Raw genomic sequence first — 19,956 nt, 5'->3', positions numbered from 1 at the left:
CTACGGACGATACCGTATTGGCTTCACCAAGAAGGGCCCTCCTTTACGCTTAGTACCCAATACCTGAAGGTTCACAGGGCTTTTCGGCACCTGTATGCTAGCTCCTTGACAGTTAGACATTAGTAGATTCCTCTGCCTAGGCCGAATCGTGTGCAGTGAGGAGTTCAATAGGTCGTAAAATGGTCCTGGATGAACAGCTGGATATATTTAAACTAATATGGCCGCTTATTGAGGCGTTCTCAGTTGAACCTTAACTCACTCCTAAATCACACGAACGCCGCGGTACTAATCACCAATGGCGGGTTCCATCAGTTTCCTCTTCTCCTACTACCGCCACCCACAGTTTCCACCTTCATTCTTGGCTTAACACATCACCCTCCCTTCAAAGGTGTATTTTCTCTCCGTATAACAGTTGACCACTTTAAAAATTACAAATAGGCTTTCTATGTGCCACGAGGACTTGTAACGACAGTTACACCTTTTCTAATGATATCTATTTTGACGATGATTTACATTGTTTTGTGGTTACCGGAAACTGCCATCTTGGTTTTCAAAACGGCATCAAATGCCCTTCTTTGATTCCATCCGGAACCGGTGCCGGAATGGTCATACCAAGGATGGGTAAGTTGTGGGAGTGTATGATTAGAAGAATTAGTTCAAAAACCTGGAGTGATAGAAAGGTATACAGTTTTCCGGTGGCCAAGTTTGCTCCAATTCATGTCCATTGTAAAGGATCAATGGATAAAACCGTGTACACCTCATGCGATCTTACTTACTATCTTTTTGCCTTTTTCCTATATAAAAGCTGAGCAAACACTCTAAAAATCGACTTTTTAACCGAGGTCCAGAGAGCTGAGTTTATTATACCATTCGACCCAGTTCGCCGAGGTCGCCAAATGTTTATGTTTGTCTCCACATTTTGAAAAAGTTTTGAAATATACATGGGTCAGCTCAAATTTTTGTTCTAGGTGTGAATTTAAGAACATTCGCCAAAAATGGCTTAATTTGAACATGATTTAGAGGTGTCTCCAATCAAAAATCGAGTTTTTACTATGCTAGCATGGGAAGATCACTTACACTCTGATTTAATAAACCCTACAGGCCCACACATCATCAAAAGTTGTTCTTTAGACATATCTTAACATGTTTTAACAGGTGAACATAGCTCTAATCGCAATAGAAAATTTGTTGACTGGATTTTCATATAGAAAAGTATATCAAAATCAAGGAAAATTTGTAATATTTTTTGGCTTTGGTGTTTTTTTTCTAGATAAAAATCCAGTTAACAAATTTTCTATTGCGATTGGAGCTATGTTCACCTGTTAAAACTTGTTAAGATATGTCTAACGAATCACGTTTGATGATATGTGGGTCTGTAGGGTCTATTAAATCAGAGTGTAAGTGATCTTCCTATAGTAACATAGCAAAAACACGATTTTTAATTGGAGACACCTCTAAATCATGTCCAAATTAAGCCATTTTTGGCGAATGTTCTTAAATTCACACCTAGAACAAAAATTTGAGCTGACCCATGTATATTTCAAAACTTTTTCAAAATATGGAGAGGTCTAGTATGTATGTATCAAGGCAAAACGATCATTATAGCGTACCGCGTGATCGTTGTTAATACCAGCAATCAATTTTGAGATTATTTTACATAAAAACATACTTTTTGGTCAGCTTTGCGTTGCCTTTTTGAAAGAAAGTCTGTTTTATGATATTTTCTTCCCACTGCACAGTGGTCCAGAATGTGAATTTAGCAGGAATTTTAACTTTTAGCTGAAATTCAATGACGTAGCCTTACAATATTTTTCGAAAAGTTGTTGTACTTTGCAAGGCCCTGCTTGTTGTTTAACCAGTAGCTAGGGTGGTTCCAATTTTAGCAATATTCAAAACAAAACTTTTTAACGATTCATGATAGAGCTTGACTGTCTTCGATGAAGTTGTAGAGCAACACATTTAAGACAAATTTGCTGAAGACATGCAAGCTATAGCTTTTATACTTTCCATTGCACGAGAAATCTAAATGTAAGGTTTAGGGTGTTCCTTAAAAACGGTTTTATTTCTATAACTTTTGTAGGTTTTATTTTACCCTTTGAACAACTTGAAAATTATTTTAGGGCGCATAATTTACTTTAAAACACCAACTACTAAACTTTTTTCGTTTCAAAGTGATGAGAACTTTTATATAAAAATAAATAAAACTTTTTCAAATAACATTATCTTCGATTAGGGAATTTTACATTAAATACCGGTGTTGTCATATGAAATAGCATGCTTTGTAGTATAGATCACCAAAAAATACAAATGCGATGCTTTTGTATATCTTGCAATATTTGCTCAGTCCATTTTTAGTAAATACTATATATAACTTTCTAACAAAAGGAGATAGAGGTTCGGTATTCAGAGACGAATTGCTCTCCTTCAAAATATCTGAAAGTATTTATAAAACGATCCTAATGAAAAATAAAAACTGAAAAAGTTATATAAAGAAAACAATTTTTTAAGAAACACCCTAGTTTTTTTTGTAAATTTCTTTTAAAATGAAAAGACGATCTAGAATTTCAATGTCTTCGTCAAAGTTTTTTAAAATTTGATTTTCTTCGATTTTCTGGAAGACTGCAAAACTCTATCTCGAACCATTAAAAAGTTAATTATCTGATTTTAAAAAAATTAGAAAGCCCTGCCCACTATTTAAAATGCTAGAAAAGTATTGTTAAATGGAATATTTTATCATGAAAATAAAACTATATTTTTGATATTGTCTACCGTGAAAATAATGTAAACATATAAACAAAGGGTCAACTCATGAAAAACCAAATAATAATAGGTATAACTTTTTCAGTTTTCATTTTTTTTTTTCAACCTATGCTTCAGATGTTTTTCAGAGTTTTTAAAGATGAATATTTTCTTCTAAAGCTTCAAAACGCTGGCTTTTATTATACAAACGATATAAGTACTTATAATATCAAAAATAATTTTTTTGAATACAATTTTGGGAATTTTCCAAAGAATCCCATTTTTGGCATAAAAGTGCTCATAGCTTTTGAAGGAAAAGAGTTAGATATGTGGGATCATGAAACAAGTTATTCGCCTTAAAACAATCTTAAAGTTGTTTGAAAACTACTTCAGTTTTAAATCAATACCGCAAAAGTTATTTGAATAAAATAGATTTTCTAAGAAATACCCTAACCTTCGATTTTAAATATGTTGTAAAATGAAAAATATGACAGAAAGAGCGTGCATGTCTTCAGCAAACTTTTTCAAAATTTGTCGTTCTACAACTTCGCTGAAGGTCGTTTGGCTCTAGTTAGAACGATTAAAAAGCTATTTTTTTTTATCTTGGTTAAATTAGAACCACCCTAACTGTACGACAACTTCTTCAAAGGCTTTATTATGCTGTTCAGTTTTAGTAAAATCTCAAAATTCCTGCTAAATGTGCATTCTGGACCACTATGCTCTGTTTCTTGGATTTTTACATTTAAAAATTTGAAAATTCAGGGTTTATTTCAAAAATCCGCTAAAAACTAATTAACCCTCAAAAATGGCAAGGGGTCTCAGAGGCCCGGCTATTAACAGTTCCATAGTTTCAATGAACTTGTAATTTGAAATACAAATGATCGAGCGTTTTCGGGCTTTCGATCTTCTCACTGATCAAACGACAAAAAAGAAACTTTTTATTTTATTGGGAGCAATGCTTTTTGAAGTCACAATTTTAGCTTGCTTTTTTGAGGGTTGAACAAATTCATTATTTTATGTTGATTCTAGTTCCGGCAGCAGCTTAATAGAGATTCTGAAAAACTTATTCAAAAATGGGATCTTTAACACAAACTGTTTACTTTACAATTGGCTACTGATGAAAAAATAGCTGGTATGAACTGAATTATTGTATAGGGGAGCCCGGGGCTATTCAGACCTACCTAAGCAAATCGCCCGCGGAAGAAAAGGGAAAGAAATTGTTAGTCCACTACTTGTTTTTGCTGCGCACTCCACAAGTATCACGGGAGGAGGATATTTGTTAGTAAAAGTATAGAAGTTTGATTCTACTTCTTCATTACCGACGCCAGAGAGGTAACTCCACTATCTGGACTAGATATCGATCCATCAAATCATGGACCGGGGACCAATGGCTTTACATCCCTTCCGAAGGAAGACGTGACCACAGGATTTTTACCTCAGGAAAATCTCAACGTCCTCGGCTGCGATTGCACCCAGAGCAACTGGAATGAGTGTCGGTCACGCTTACCACTAGTCCACCGGCGCCGCCCAAAACCTCAGCTATATTTTGGTGCCATAAAATGTTCATTTTGCACCGCTCCATGGCAACGCTAGGTGACGATTTGCAAAACTCTACGTTTTTCCATCCTCTTACAATGTAGATGTAATTCTGACCTCCCTACGGGGCAATTCAGATCCTCATTTTTCTATAATTTTTTTACAATGGAATTTTCTATGAAATATTTATTAGAAGTCCTTATGAAGCAAAAAAATAAATTGCGTTACAAAAACTTAATCTGGTTCGTCACAGCTGTCAATTGGCACATCATGTATTTTCCTTGCTGTGACGTGTGCAATGCTATTCACAATCGCAAGCCGCAAGCCACTGAACGGTGGTTGATGGAATAGGGGGTCCGTATGCTCATTTCGCACAAAAGTGGTAAGCGTCTTGAAAATATCTGTGTTTTCACCGAAACAAAAATCATTCTATTAAATAGAAGCCATCTATCTCCTATAAAAAACAAAGACTTAGATTTAATTTTAATGTTTAAGAATTGCGGCTCCACAAATATGTACGACAGTTAGAAAGTGTTACGATTTTCTGAGAAATAGAAGGGGTCCGAATTATCCCCACTGTCTTAATAGCCCCGGGCCCCTATTCAATAAAATCAAAAATCCCTTCTAGAGTATATCTTGTGCACTGCTGTATCTAGTTAGACATTATATTTATCTTATCTCGGTTCGGAGAACCTGGCCCCAAGGTAGCTCATGCAGAAACACGATACTAGGGAAACAGTTTGATTATATATAAAGCTACAGCATATTTACTGTGATTTTGGAGGGTATTCTATGCTACTAATCGAACTGTTCTGGATAGGAAGGGTGGAGAGGCCTTGTCTTTATCATTTTGTAGAGAAATTAGGATGTCCTTCAGTGTTATGACATGAACTTCAAGCGTTCACCCGTACTGATCCACCCAACCCATTTGACTTTTCCAACAAGAACAAGAAAAAAAGCTTTTCTGTTTGATCAAATAACACTGAATAAACAGCTGATAGATGCCATGCTTAGCTACGTGTTACTATGAGTGGTAATTCTTCTTCATCATCATCATCATCACGCTCAAAGGTCATCTAACCTTATTTAAATAACTATGAGAAAAAATGCAGTTAATTTAATTGGTTAAGCTACCGCTAAATAAAATGACGTAATCTTCAATAAGGTCTTAAAGATCTTTTCTGAACGTACTAAGATAAGGTTATTGAATTGATCATACTAATAAATATTATCTGTACGTGTTTTCTTGAAAGTCCCAGCAAATACTAACACGACACGATTTGAAAGGAGCACGTTTGAGTAATTTGGGTATTTTTGCTGGGAAATCGCCAATAGACAGTTCACGTCTCTTCACATCTGTTCATCCTCCACCCAATAATGTTCAGCAATTTTCTCGCACCGCGCAAGCTTCCAATTAACGGCGAATAAGGCAACGTTTTTTCCTTTCCTCACATCGACACCCTATTCGTTCGCACATACATATAGATATATATTTTTTTCAAAATAGTTTCCATCGCAATACAATCAATTGATTAAGGCCAAAGTAACGGTGAACGCATTGAAACGAAACAACGCAAAACCACTTGCTACATTTCCACTTCGTTTTACTTCTTTTTTCATTGTCGCTATATGTACATTCGTATACCACTTACGCACAACAACAGTTTAATAATAAAAATAACATAATTAACGTACGACGAATACGAGCTAAACCTTTGATTTCTTAGGGTACTTCACATCGATATCACTAATACCAAAAATCTAACATCTACTTGAATTAACGCTACCTAATGGTATTAGCTTCTGTTCTGCTGTTGTTGTAATGAGTTCGGCTGCAGATTGCCAGACGCCGGCATTTGGCTTTCGACGTCCCGCTCGTTGTCGAATCGGACAAAGCTGTTTTGAGCGGTGGGTGCTGGACCTTTGGCAAACATCCGATACAGGACCACCAGACTGACCAGCACGTACACGTTGACCACTGTCAAAGAAAGAAAAAGAAAAAGAAAATAGTAAAAAACAATCAGAGGATATTACACAATTTTCCGTTCCGCCGAATTGACGATGACCTTGGTGCCAACACTTGGTTTACCAATTATGGCATTGATTTCAAACGAATAATGGAACGCGGTGTCGCGTTGTGGTGGTGGACCAAATTAGCACACAGGGTTTCCGTTCCGACTCACGTATCATGACGAGCAGCTGGCGGGGCTCGATCGTTGCCAGGTCAGACTCTCTTCCGGTGCAGAGGTTCACAATCTCCTGAACGATCACGACCGCACCGTCGATGGTGAACAGCGCCAGAAATGGGGTGAGAAATGTTTTGTTCTCCTGAAAGTAAGTAAGTAAGGTAGGTACATAGAGCGACACGAAAGCCAAGGGAAAATATTTGATCAATTTGTAGGTCGAACAACAATGCTTATTTTGCTGGGTTTGGAGCGATGGGAAGAGGCGGTAGGAATCGTTCCGACCAACGACGACGACGTCGCGAGGCACTTGGCTGTTTTGCCCTGACTTGGCCACCTCGTTTGGACGGGTTTAACGATCGCATTGTAATGCTAATTGTGTTTTAATTCGCGTCTCACGAGAGCGGGTGAGACTGAAAAAGTGTACCTCACGGGATCTAGCCCGGACACGGGTGCGGAATTTATGAATTTCTCGATCGACAATTTGTGATGTTTTCTTATTTTTCTGGTACTCCTATGTCTTACTTCTATAATAAACTTCCTAATTTGATAAACATTGCCTATCTCGCAATACATAACAGGGATTATTTTTGGGAAGGGCAAAAATGAAATCTCTTGAAGCAATCATAATTTTAGTTTACTATTTGGTTGGAGTTATAGCATTTATTTTATTATTCATCATTATTTTCACATCATACTTAGCTAATACTCAATATGAACTGGCTGTTTTTGTCATGCCTCATATGATGATTTTAATACTCCCTTGAAATTATTAAATTTCAAAATAATGGCTCTCGGCCGCGGTTCAACGAAATGTGATCCCGTTTCATAGGCACGATCTGAAAATTTGAATATTTAATTTTAAGAACAGAGGCCAGGTGGTTGAGTGGTAAGCGTGACCGCCACCCATACCAGTTGGTCTGGGTTCGATCCCAGCCGGGGTCGATGAGATTTTTCTGAGGTGAAAAAACATGTGGTCACGTCTTTCTTCAGAAATAAATAAAAAATCAGGAATCTTCGGAAATGAATCAAGAATCAGTCTGGCTCAAATGGCACGTTCCCTATGTTGATCGGAGATTTGTGCCTTGCCAAGAATCGTCTTTTCATCATTTCCTGATGGGAAGGATTGGGGAAGTGGCAAGGTTAGGGGTAAGGAAAATAGCGACACAGAATAATTAAAACAGTGCATTCTGCACCTCCGGAGGAATGCTGAACGATCTGCAGGCGTTACAATAGCAGAAATTAAACTTACAACCCCCGGAGGGATTCAGAATTTTTTATTTAAGCAGTGAGCGAATATATCAACACCCCCCAGGGGATATTGAGGTAACAGAACGACAACACCCCCGAAGAAATGTTGTCATCAAATATGGCTAAAACTTTAGCTCTTTACCAGACTGCGTTAGAAACAATAGCATATCCTTCAGTTTCAGTTCTCTGTACATAGGTTCATCTAAGTATAGAGAACCAAAAATCCGGATACTTAATTGCATTACTACAGGGCAGTTGCATTTGAAAAGATTTCATGTTCCATAATCGGATTCACAAAGATCACATTAATAATACTCAGCGCGCTGAATAGTAGCCATGTGATAATTGAGTTTGCAATGTCCAGTCAGTGCCCTGACTAGAATTCTGCAGATGTGCTTGGAAAATCGCAACAATTTTTTTGACATTTTCGGACTTACATCCGGCAGAAATGTTTTTGTTTGAACACAAGTTTGCAAGCTACGCCAATGGTTGGCATGTTAGGATGCAGCCCACGAGCGAATCTTGTACTTTATCCAACTTATCGAAAGTGGTAGAACTGATTCTGGACCAACGAAACCAGTCGTAGCGCCAGCTCTAGCCAATTCGTCCGCCCATTCATTTCCAGTACAGCGCAAATTCGTTAGTTAGGTCACGACTGCGCCCCAACTAACGAATCGTATCCGTTAATTGGGGCAACTGACAGCTGCCAAAATTACCCGAGGGAAACGCTGATTGTTTTTTTTTTTTTCAATAAAAGACCAACAAAAATACTTTACTGTTCACGAAAGTTGGCTTCCAGTTTAAAGTTGATTTTTTTGACAAAGTATGTCATTAGTGTTCTTTTTGCCGTTAATTATTTTTTGATGAATTCCTTCACATAAAACAGGAAATACACCATCGGAAAAAAGCCGATAAAGCGTAAGCATACTACGTTGCCTCTAGCTAAAAAATCATTGGATAATGTGCTTGAATACACCTTCAAAAGTTAATAAAGTAACCTCCATGCGACATAAACTAATTGATGCTGAATGGAAGAAGCGCAACATTTAACACATTTATTTCACTAAAAACATTCCGGAATATGAATTTAAAAAAATTAAATTCCATTGAATTTCAAAGTACTCTTTTTTTTCTAGATCGCGACAGAAATAATCCCCTTGAAATCGATGACTTTCAAACGTCAATCAGTTTTTGACTTTCAGTTTTAACATAAGAGTGTCTTTTAGTTGGGGCATGCCCCAACTAGCGAACACCCAAATAACGAACAGCTCAACTAGCGAACCCCCAACTAACGAATTTGCGCTGTATTACCGGAATTATCGCGTACCTATAGAAGGTAGCTAGCATTTGAAATGCTAAGTTCTTCGATTTGATTTCCAAGCGATTACTAATTTCGATCTCGAATCTGCCGAAATAAGTGCTTTCAGGCTAGCCTGACTGTCAGAGCAAAAATAGATTCTTTTACCGCAGAAACCCTGTTGAAGTTCCGATTGAACGCCACACAGAATCGCGAAGATTTCTGCTTGGAATACGATACAGTATCTACATGTGAATAAGATTGACTTATTCTCATTTCACGACAATAGACACCAGCACCGACTTGGCCCTCTAACAAAGAACCGTCAGTACAACAAACTACGTATTCTTCAAGTTGTAGCTCCATCCATCCAGCGAGATAGCCATTCCGCATGAGTGAAAAATCTAACATAAAAAGTTTTAAACGAAGCTGTATGTGAGTGTAAGGTCACTGTGAGCAAGTACATGCTTATCCCAAGATCCACGACCTATTAGGTTACTGTTCCAGAACCCAGTAACCTTTAGACGGTATGTACAAGAAAGTGCCTCTTGTTTCAAAGACACACAGTGCTTTTACGTTCAAGACTGCCTCTAGAGCAGCAGTAGGTGTTGTCGAAAACGCACCAGTCATCGCCATCAAGACCATCCTCTGAAGATAATTTAACTTTGATCTATCTCATGACTTCTCCCTTCTGGCACCAAACAAGACACCCGCATGCTAGTATTGGTCTAACAATTGTTGCATAGATCCACTGAATGTACTTGGGTTTGAGTTCCCAAGATTGGCCGAAGGCCATGCAAGCTTTCTTGATTCTGAAATCGATGTGAGCTGTCCAATTAAGTTATGCGTCAAGAATTACCCCAACGTATTTATCTTGATCTGTGACAATAGTTTCAGAGTCAAAAAACTGCAATGGACGAGCTCCGGTTGTAATCCTTCGTGGTGTACGTAACTCTAGTCTCTTTTCAATTGTCGAATAAATCTTTCGCCTTTTCCTTCGTGGCGTAAAAAGCACCATTGATGTGTTATGTAGATTAACTGATAGTCCAACATGAGGACACCATTGCTCAACAACACGTAAGGCTTGCTGCATCTATTCAAAAAGTGTGTTAATGCAAGTACCGGTGATCATTATATGATAATCATCGGCGAAATCATCTATTGGAAACCTAAGCTCATTAAGTTTCTTCAAGAAGTCATCGTCGATAAGGTTTCATAAAAGTGGTGACAGCACACCACCTTACGGACATTCGCAGACATTCAGTTTCCTCATCTCTACTTATCTCAACGACTTTGCGAGCCAACTTAAATGCTTCCGACCCGTTCCGGCGTCTGCTATTCCAATGTACCTATGATCAGATAACGAAGGTCCATGCTTGTTTGGTACAAGCCAGTTTGTCAACTCATTCGTAACATCGGCAAAACAGAGAGTTACATCTAACACCTCTTCTCTGCCAGATTGTGCAAATGCTGGAAGATTAGATACATCAAGTGTGTGCAGATTTATACTACTTAAGTATTCAATCAATTCGGTTCCTCTCAAACTGATATCTGAGCCACCCCAAATTATGTGGTGGGCATTTGCATCACCGCTGAATATGAGGGGAAAGCTCTTTTCTGCTACAGTAAGATACAACCCTTTTGAAATTATCAGGAGGTTAATTCAGTGGTGATTCAAAATACAATCCAGCAGATAACACAGTTTCGACAAAAATGCATATGGGACTCTGTGGAGATCTAAGAGAAGAGAAGACAATCGCGTAGCTAATTTGATCCAGTCCTAACCTCAATATTGAACCAGCTTCTGATTGGTCATTTTGCCAGTCATGAGCGTTCATTATATTTACAATCGGGATGGAAAACAGTGCTGCTGAATCTATTCTGGCTATTTTTCATACACATCAGCATTTCGTGCAAATTGAATAAAAGACCTGAATGACGATATAGTTACGTGTATTGTTAAGAGAGACATGAATAAATATTTAATTTAATTTTTAAATGCAGCTAGCATTGTAAATTCTTGGTAGAGGTGCGATCTTTTAGGTACAATTATTTTCGGCAATTGTAAGAAGTATTCAAAGGGAATCTGGCAACGATTAACGCTTGTTGTCTTCAGATTTACGGCAGGGCCAAGTCGAGAAAATTAAGAAGAGCAAGAAGCCTGTCGTCGTCTCTTTTCTTAGGTGGAGATCATAAACAACCAGGGATGTAAAATATTATTTTGGGACACACCCAAATCATTACATCATAGATTTAAAATAGAATTACTAAATTTAACTATTTGCTTCGTATTCGTCGAATGACTATTAAACAATTAATACGGCTGATGCTCTCATTGTAGAGTCTACTTTTGAATATTACAACAGTAAAGTTATCAGTTTCAAATGACTTGTGTTTTGTTAAAATTTATTGCCTGCCAACATATTTCGGGAACTTTCGTTGACGCAAAAAAGAGATGAATCGAGATCTTGTTGAATGTGATTTATAACATAAGTAATAAATCTAAAAAAAAAAAAAAATTTTCGAGTAATTTCATCACAAGATGGCGGCTGTACAGCATTTTCTCTCACGCGAAAATCGACTCAGTTCGTAGAGTTAGGCAAATGTATGTTTGTGTGCGTATGTGTGTGTGCGTGTGTATGTATGTATTTGACCAAAAATATGCACATCGGTTACTCAGAGATGGTTGAACCGATTTTTTCAGACTTAGTCTCAAAATGAAAGGTATAACGTTCCCGTAGGCTGCTATTGAATTTCATTTAATTCCGACTTCCGGTTCCGGAGTTACAGGTTGAAGAGTCAGGTCCCGAATGCAATTCCCACATAAATCAGAATCAGCATGGTATCTAAAAGATGCAAAACTTCATAAAATTTGTTCGAAAATGTTTGGATTTATAGTTTCAGCTCACTGATGCCCAATCAAATCCACGCTGACCACATTGGACAACTTTGGAGGAATCGGAAGCTTCGGGAAAGTGGTTATGTTCCTGAGTTGAAATCACATCTGCTTTTCAAAAATGTCTGACTCGATTTCCACAAAATTAGTCTCAAATGATAGCTACAACATTCCTATTGAGTGCTATTAAATTTCCTTTGAATCAGAAATCTGGTTCCTGTGTTACGGGTTGAAGTATGCGGCCACATGCGAAATTCCCATATAAACCGGTAATCAATATATGTATGTATAAATGATGCAAACATAATTAAAACGAGTTACAAATTGCTTGAAATTGTTGGCCGACATTCTTATACTATTCGCCTCACTTCGTTGAGTTCGGAAAACGTGTGTATTCGTATAAGCGTATGTCTATGTGTATGTGTGTGACCAACATTTGCGCGTCGGTTAGTCGGAGATGACCGAACCGATTTTCTCGAAACAAGTCACAAATGGAAGTTATAATATGCAGTTGGGTGTAGTATCAACGATTTTAAATCGTTTAAAATTATTTTTGCGATTTAAATTGCACGACTTAAATCGTACGAGTTTGGTTGCACGTTTCAAAATTCGATTTTTAATCGTACAAATATAATTTAATATTATTCTTGCTATTTGGGTACGATTCAATTCGGCCGATATAATTCGCACGACTTAAATCGGACGACTTAAATCGTACGATTTAAATCGCACGTCTTAAATCGTACGATTTTTATCGCACAATTTAAATTATACGATGTTGGTCGCACGTTTCAAAATGCGATTTTAAATCGTGGGAATATAATTTAAAATTATTCTTGCGATTTGGGTACGATTCAAATCGCACGGTTTAAATCGTACGATTTTGGAGGCACGTTTTAAAATGCGATTTAAATATCTCCCGCGCGATTTTAAATCGTACGATTCGATTCGACCGATATAAACCGTACGATTTTAAATCGCACGAATATATTTTTTTACGTTTTAACGACATTCAATTAGCTAGAGATTACTGGGTAGGGAAAGTTATGAAACTTAGAGCCATAGTACTCAAGTGAGAGCAAGGGTGTGAAGTAAACAGATCGGAAAACTAGAAGTGGCAGGGTCATTATAACAGGCTTAATATCGTACGGGCTTAATCTTTGCCTTCTGTTAATGAGGGTTAGGCAGAAAAACTACGAATCACCAGAGTTCACTAACATGTGTCCTGATAAAGGTAGACGTATCTATCTTTACCGTGACAACCGTACGAATATAATTTAAAATAATTCTTGCGATTGGGGTACGATTTAAATCGCACGACTTAAATCGTACGATTTAAATCGCAAATTGAAAGTAACCAGCTATTAAAACATTGCTTTGATAAATGAGAAAGGCACAATTGGATTAAAACAGGTTTTGCTCGCAGGGCCGAATCTTTTATACCATTCGACTCAGTTCGTCGAGATCGAAAAAAGTCTGTTTGTATGTGCGTGTATGTATGTGCGTATATGTATGTATATATGTATGTATGTATGTGTCAAACAATCTCACCGATTTTTCTCAAAGATGGCTGGACCGATTTGCACAAACTCTCAAAGGAAAGGTATAACCTTCCCATCGGTCGCTATTGATTTTTTTTATTGATCTGACTTCCGGTTCCGGAGTTACGGGTTGAAGAGTACGATCACACTGAAAATTCACATATACACTAGTACCACCATTATGTCCAAATGACGCAATACATATTAAAATTTGTAGAACATTACTTAGATTTGCGTTTCTAGATCACTAATGAACCATCGAAGTCGCTTTGACCACATTGGTCACCTATGATGGTTCTTGAAGCCCACGGGGAACGTGCCAAGTCCCTAAGTTAATGTCATACCTATTTCTCATCGAATTCTTTACCGATTTTTACAAACTTGGTCTGAAATGAAATGTACAGCGTTCTCATGGGTTTCTATTCAATTTCTAATTGATCCGACTTCCGGTTCCGAAATTACAAGGTAATGAGTACGAACACGCAGCAAATCCCGATTTCAACATGTACAACAATGAATGTATAAAGGTGAAAAATTTCCAAAATGTGACCACAAGTGCTTGAATTTGTAGTTCTAGTCTCAATTGAACGGCGTTGCATCCCCAAAAATTGTTATTAAATATATTATCTCGATTCGACTTCCGGTTGCGGAGTTACGGGATACCTCCATTAATGCAAAAAGGATGTCTTCTTGCTAAAATCGTAGCCAAACATTTTGCATTTGCAGTTCTAGATTCCTGACGGCCGATCGACATCTTGTTGGCCATATTGACTGCCATAGACGCTTCTGGAAGTGCCCGGAAAAATGGCCATCTTTCAAAATTAAAAAACGCACATCAGTTTCTCGGAGATGGTTGGGCCGATTTTCACAAACTTAGTCAAGGGAAAGGTATATTATATTATAAACTGCTATGAAATTTCGTACGGATCGGTTATATGGTCCCAGAAATATAGAATGGACGATTCACGGACGGTCACATAAGAAATTCCCAACTAAAATTTTTATTTCAAAGGGGGGACCCCATGAAATTCCAGAAATCGAATTCATATTTTTAATGCCTAATGTCCTTATAATGCATGAAATCTTGTTTCAAATGAACGGTATAACGCTCCCATAAGTTGCTATTGATTTTTTAGTTTATCCAACTTCCAATTCCGGTGTTACGGTAATGGAGAGTACGCTCACACAGTAAATTCCCTTTTAAACTGGTAACACCACGGTGTCCGAGTGATGTAATTCATATTCAATTAAGTTCAACATTACTTGGATTTACGGGTCTAGATCACTAATCATCTATCAAAGTAACTTTGCTCTCATTGGCCACCTATGACGGTTCTGGCTCTTGAAGTTCCTAAGCTAATATCACACCTTTTTTCCACTCTTAACCGATTTTTACAAACTTGATTTTAAATGAAAGATATAATACTTTCATTGACTGCTATGGAATTTCATTCAGTATTGAGTTACAGCTTGGTTAAGGCGGTTACATAGGAATTTCTTATATAAACCGGTATAAGATCCTGACTCCTGCGTTGCAGAAGACAAAGAATTAAGTAGCCAGGAAACTCTAAGCTTGCTCATATAACCCTACTCCACACTTTTCTAAACTTTATTACTTCAAATCCTTGCTCTTCCTTGAGTACTATGGCTCTTAATATTGAAAAATATCTCACACCTTCCAGTCCTATGATAATTAAATTTCGTTACAATATAAAAAGGGAAAAAGAATGACTCACTCTAAGTCGTTAACAAAAAAGGGGAAAAAATTTATTGAAATGAACATCAAATTACTTCGATTCGCTGATGATCTAGGCCAGCGGTGATTGTGGCCCAATGTTTCTTGGAATAATTTGTCCACTATCGATAATTCCAGAAGTCCCTGGTTCTGGACATATCCCAGAACTAAAGCCACTTCGGCGATGACGGAATCAATTTTCAGTAAACTAGACTTAAATGGAAGGTATAATATGAAGTTGGCTGTTCCAGCCCTTATTCCCCTTCTTCCTCTCACACCCCATCCCAACTCTTTCACTACCCCTCCATCTCAGGCCGACCCGCAATCCCTTCACTCACCCGTATACCAAAATATGCTAGGTTGTTCCCATCGCATACTGTCCTCCCACTAATTATCACCCTACCCTCACCCACCACCCCGCATTTCAAAATATGTTAACTTGAAGACAACATTGAACTCACGCTGATTGAGCTAATTAAATATTCTTGTTTCAAGCGTTTCGGCGTCGACATGTTGCTCATCAGCTTCGTGGCAGTCGTGCACTCATATAGAGTAAAGTGGTTATTTTCACCATATTAAAGAGAGTGCCTCACTGATTCATTAACTACTCGGCCTACAAACAATGGAATGCGTGAAAATTGACATCAACAGCATTGCTTCGTTGTTAAGAACCAATATAATAACACAAATACGTTGAAAACAGTAAAATTCTAGTGTTTGAGCGCAACGAGAACACGAAACGAGTGCCCCTATTGTAGCGCTACCATTTGACTGAATGCGTTGAACAAAGATGGAAGACACTGCTCTAACCAACGGCTTTAAATTGGTGATAAAATTAACATAGCGATAATAGGCTCATCGCCCTATACTTACCAAGCGTAATAAAAATATAATAGATTTCTCCATAGTATTAAATTGAACGTAACCAGCTATTAAATCATAGCTTTGATAAAGGCGAAAGGTACAATTGCACCACTAGGTGGATTAAAACAGGTTTTTTTGTTCGATATTTTGATTTTAAACACTTTTACCATTGTCTTCTGTTTTAATTCCACTATGCATCATAGTGGAATTAAAACGGAAGACAACGGTAAAAGTCTTTAAAATAAAATTCCACTAAGTCGCTCAAAAACAGCACTTTTGTTAAAGTGACATTTTGATTGTTCACGAAATGGCGCATTTTTTAAAGAAAAAACGCCGAAAGTGTCATAAAAATCGACACAACATTGTTAATTAAAAAAACTAAGCAATAAAAAAAAGAAAACCCCACGCACGTTGCTGGAAAATTCAATTTTGAATATACTGTGAAGCTATCAAAACGATCGAAAATCATGTGTTCGAGTTAAATTTCCGGCCAGCTCGCAAAAAGTCTAATCAAGATTTCAAGAAAAACGCGGTCAAAGTGCATTCGAGGTGTAAGTAAGAGGCGTTGCGGCAGAATTGAAAAGTTGAACATTTATATATTGTTTTCGTCTTCCATATTTTGGGATATCATTTTTAACATCATAAAGCACATTTTGGACCAATAAATAAAAATTCGGGTTTTTTTTTAAATCGGGGGTGTAACCTCTTAAACTTAAAGATTGTTCAGTGAAGTGACGCGATTCGAATTGGAACACCTGTTGGCATCTTTCAAACTGCAGATGCAATTCAGTACTAGAACTCGCTTCTAGTTTGCAATTGACAGAGACAGACTCGATACATTGTTGATTCCTGACGTTGACTTCAATTCCTTTATTATTACTTTAATTCAAACAATGCAGTGTCTTCAGACTCATCAATATTGTTATGATCCTATTGATTGCGGATCAGATTTGCTAGCATGTGTTTGGGTTATGCTATACATTTGTTAGCACTTTCTAATCTCTTATCTTTTCATTATCAACACACGTTTAATGAACGCTTTGATATTGAATGTTGTGATCAAAATAAATCTAATCGATACCTACCTAAAACACAAACGAAATCTATGTTGTTTTCATGACTTTAATAAGTTAAAAAATCAGTCATCTGAGCCAAATGTGTTTTTCTTTGCACAACTACATAGCTTAGAGAGCTAATTTAGTTTTATCATTATTTGCAGTTGAAGCAGCTGATTAAATGAGTATAAAGGCTAAAATAAATTCAAATTGGTTTAGTATACGATCCATAACAGGTCCATCGAGAAAACGAGGTAGCCAGAGTTTTAGTTTGTTAACCTGCTGAAAAAACTGTACATACCTTCCAAGAATTAGGTTTACAGTTTCTTCATTGTTTGTCAGCTGGATACTATGATTCTTTTCAATGTAAATGACGTTGAAAATAGGCAAAGAACTGCTAAAAAACATTGATTGAAACGTGCTATAAGCCTGATCTCTCTTCCGTCAACTCACATTCCACAAATGCTACCTGCCTCAAACCTACAGCCCCTTTGGCTAATTTCCAGTAGCCTAATTGTTGAGCGTTCCATTATCTGATTTTCCCATCCCACACAAACCCAACCGTGCACGCACGACGAAAGCTCACCTTGTACAGCCCGACGACCAATATCACAGATGCGCACAACCACAGCGCTGATTCTACCTGGATCAAAATCGGATATCTCTGCACTGCCTCATCTGATCGCCATCACATGAAAAATGAACGGAAAACACGCAAATTCAGTAGATTTTTCAACCATCACAAACACTTCATGTTCCACACACTCATTATCAATAACAACAAAAACAACCTCCATCGATCATTGATCATTATGGTCAGCAGCAAACTGACCACGCACCGGATGGGTGCATCGAAGAGGGTGGCTGCAGCATAGCGAAAAAAAAATCACTCACATTCCTCTTCGATAATGAACGGTTCCTCGGGTAGTTTGCGGCCCGTAAATGAGGTCACGATGATCACCGACGTGAAGAAGATGGTGAAGAATGCAATTAAGTAAGCGTGAAACTTCATAAAATACCGAAAGACCCGATTCATGACGACCGCCTCCGACATGGCCCTACACGTCGTAATCCAGACAGGTCCGTTTCGTTGCTCTCTTGTTCAGGATCGTACGGTTCTCAAGAACTAACTATGTATCGTGTTTGTTGTTGCAAACAGCACACTCCGACCAGGCTTCGTCTTTCCCAAACTAGTGGTCTAGTGTTTTGATGAGTAGGCACACGCGTAAAAAGTTGATCGCCGTGATGCGTATGCGATCGCTAAACTGCGACTGAGGCTCGATTGTGTCGACTCGGTTACCGATCGTTTAAATTGAACATTCAGCAGTGCTTTCGGCTACCTTCAATAGAATATGTGTGCACGGGGCGGGTGATGAGCAAATGTGAGTATGAAGCGAAATTGCGCGCTTACAGATACATACATGCACCGCGCCAGTGTACTTATTCGCTCGCATCTGTACTGCACTATGGTAAAGTGCGGGACAGTGAGCGAGGCTGATCATTCTCGTGGTCAGAAATTTTGTGGATGCGCATTTTGCGGAAAAAATCTTTCATATTACGAAAGGTGCTTGTAAATATTAGATAATCTTTCGTATATTTCATTAAACAGTCCGTTTGTCTAATGGAACCCATTCGTAAAAAGCCTACGAATGTCGTTTCGTGGTTTTTTCGAAAAACTCGTATTAAAATTAAAAGCGTTTTCATGTAACTACTATGTATAAAAATTCGCATAGTTCGTAAAGTTATTTTTACGAAACATATTTGTAGCAGATTTACGAATATATTCTCTCGGTGCAGAAGACCGTTTCAAAATATTTCAAACCTTCCGGACTTAACCGTTATGTATCCGACGCGGTACCCAGGTACCTTTTTAGGTTTCAATTAATGAAATTCCTATGTTTTATCCATAGCTGGAAATTGAAACTTTGTGACATCTTAGAACTTCACTAAGTCAAGCTTTTGGGTTAATAATATTGTTGATATAGTAAGGGGGGAGTTAGGAAGGGCTCCTGATTTTTTTTACTACGTAACAGGCCGACGCACGTGGGTACCCGGGTACCCACAAAAATGAAATGCCAATAACTAAGGTAATTTCCAACCGATTTTGATGCTTTCAGGTGTTTTGGATTCAGAAACTAATCCGCTTTTGGACTTGGTAAAAATGAATCGGGTTACTTCATTCGGTTCCCGGGAATCCGGATTTCCAAAAGCAGGTTCCAGTACTGGGATACTATTTGTGAACTTCAATGGAATACGAGCAATATGGATATCAAAATTCTTGGAATTGCTTTACTAGGCTGTATCTCGTGGTTTTGGAACCATTTGGTGATTTGACCCCGGAACGGACATTCCGGAGCAGGTTCCCGTGGGGCCGTGAGTGGCCATTCCATTCCAATTCCATTTTAAAAATTTCCATGGGGTCTCGTAACAATAAATAACAGACTTCCGAGACAATTTGAAGAGTTTTGATACTCATATTGCTAGGACATTTACAAATCATACCCTAGTACTGGAACATTGCCCCGGAAAATCCGGATTACCAAGCACCAGATCCATTGATCCGGTTAGATTTTACAAATCAAAAAGTGGACGAGTTCCTGAATCCAAAAAATCTAAAAGTGTCCAAATCGGATAAAGGAATTCATAGTTATGAGCATTTCAATTTGTGGGTACCCGGGTACCCACGTTGGCCTGTTAAAGGTGTTTTTTTTGTTGGACACATAACAGTGAATTGGATAAAGCTAAAAGTATCCATATTTGGGAATTGACAATAAGTTCTACAATATTGATGTGCATAAAAAGCTTTTGGGCGATGCTCTTTTTTTAAAAAAATTATCATAGTAGGCTACGAACGAACCC

At 37.8% G+C, this 19,956-nt stretch overlaps 2 protein-coding genes across 2 annotated transcripts in view; one reads left to right on the top strand and one right to left on the bottom strand.

Moving 5' to 3' along the window:
* LOC131693679 (ras-interacting protein RIP3-like) overlaps positions 1 to 19,956 on the top strand; it is a 103,055-nt gene that overhangs the window by 24,931 nt on the left and 58,168 nt on the right. The gene's annotated exons all lie outside the window — the stretch shown is intronic.
* LOC131693681 (uncharacterized) lies at positions 5,863 to 18,415 on the bottom strand. Its single transcript, XM_058981720.1, has 4 exons — positions 17,992 to 18,415; positions 17,684 to 17,775; positions 6,459 to 6,603; positions 5,863 to 6,253 (listed from the first exon to the last, which is right to left on the bottom strand). Exons 1-4 carry the CDS (start codon positions 18,149 to 18,151, stop codon positions 6,072 to 6,074), a joined length of 579 nt encoding a protein of 192 aa, XP_058837703.1. The 5' UTR covers positions 18,152 to 18,415; the 3' UTR covers positions 5,863 to 6,071.

This window comes from Topomyia yanbarensis, chromosome 3, assembly GCF_030247195.1.
Source record: "Topomyia yanbarensis strain Yona2022 chromosome 3, ASM3024719v1, whole genome shotgun sequence".
Taxonomy (NCBI): domain Eukaryota; kingdom Metazoa; phylum Arthropoda; class Insecta; order Diptera; family Culicidae; genus Topomyia; species Topomyia yanbarensis.
Note: the sequence above shows the minus strand (reverse complement) of the source record. Positions and strands in the feature narration are given on the sequence as shown.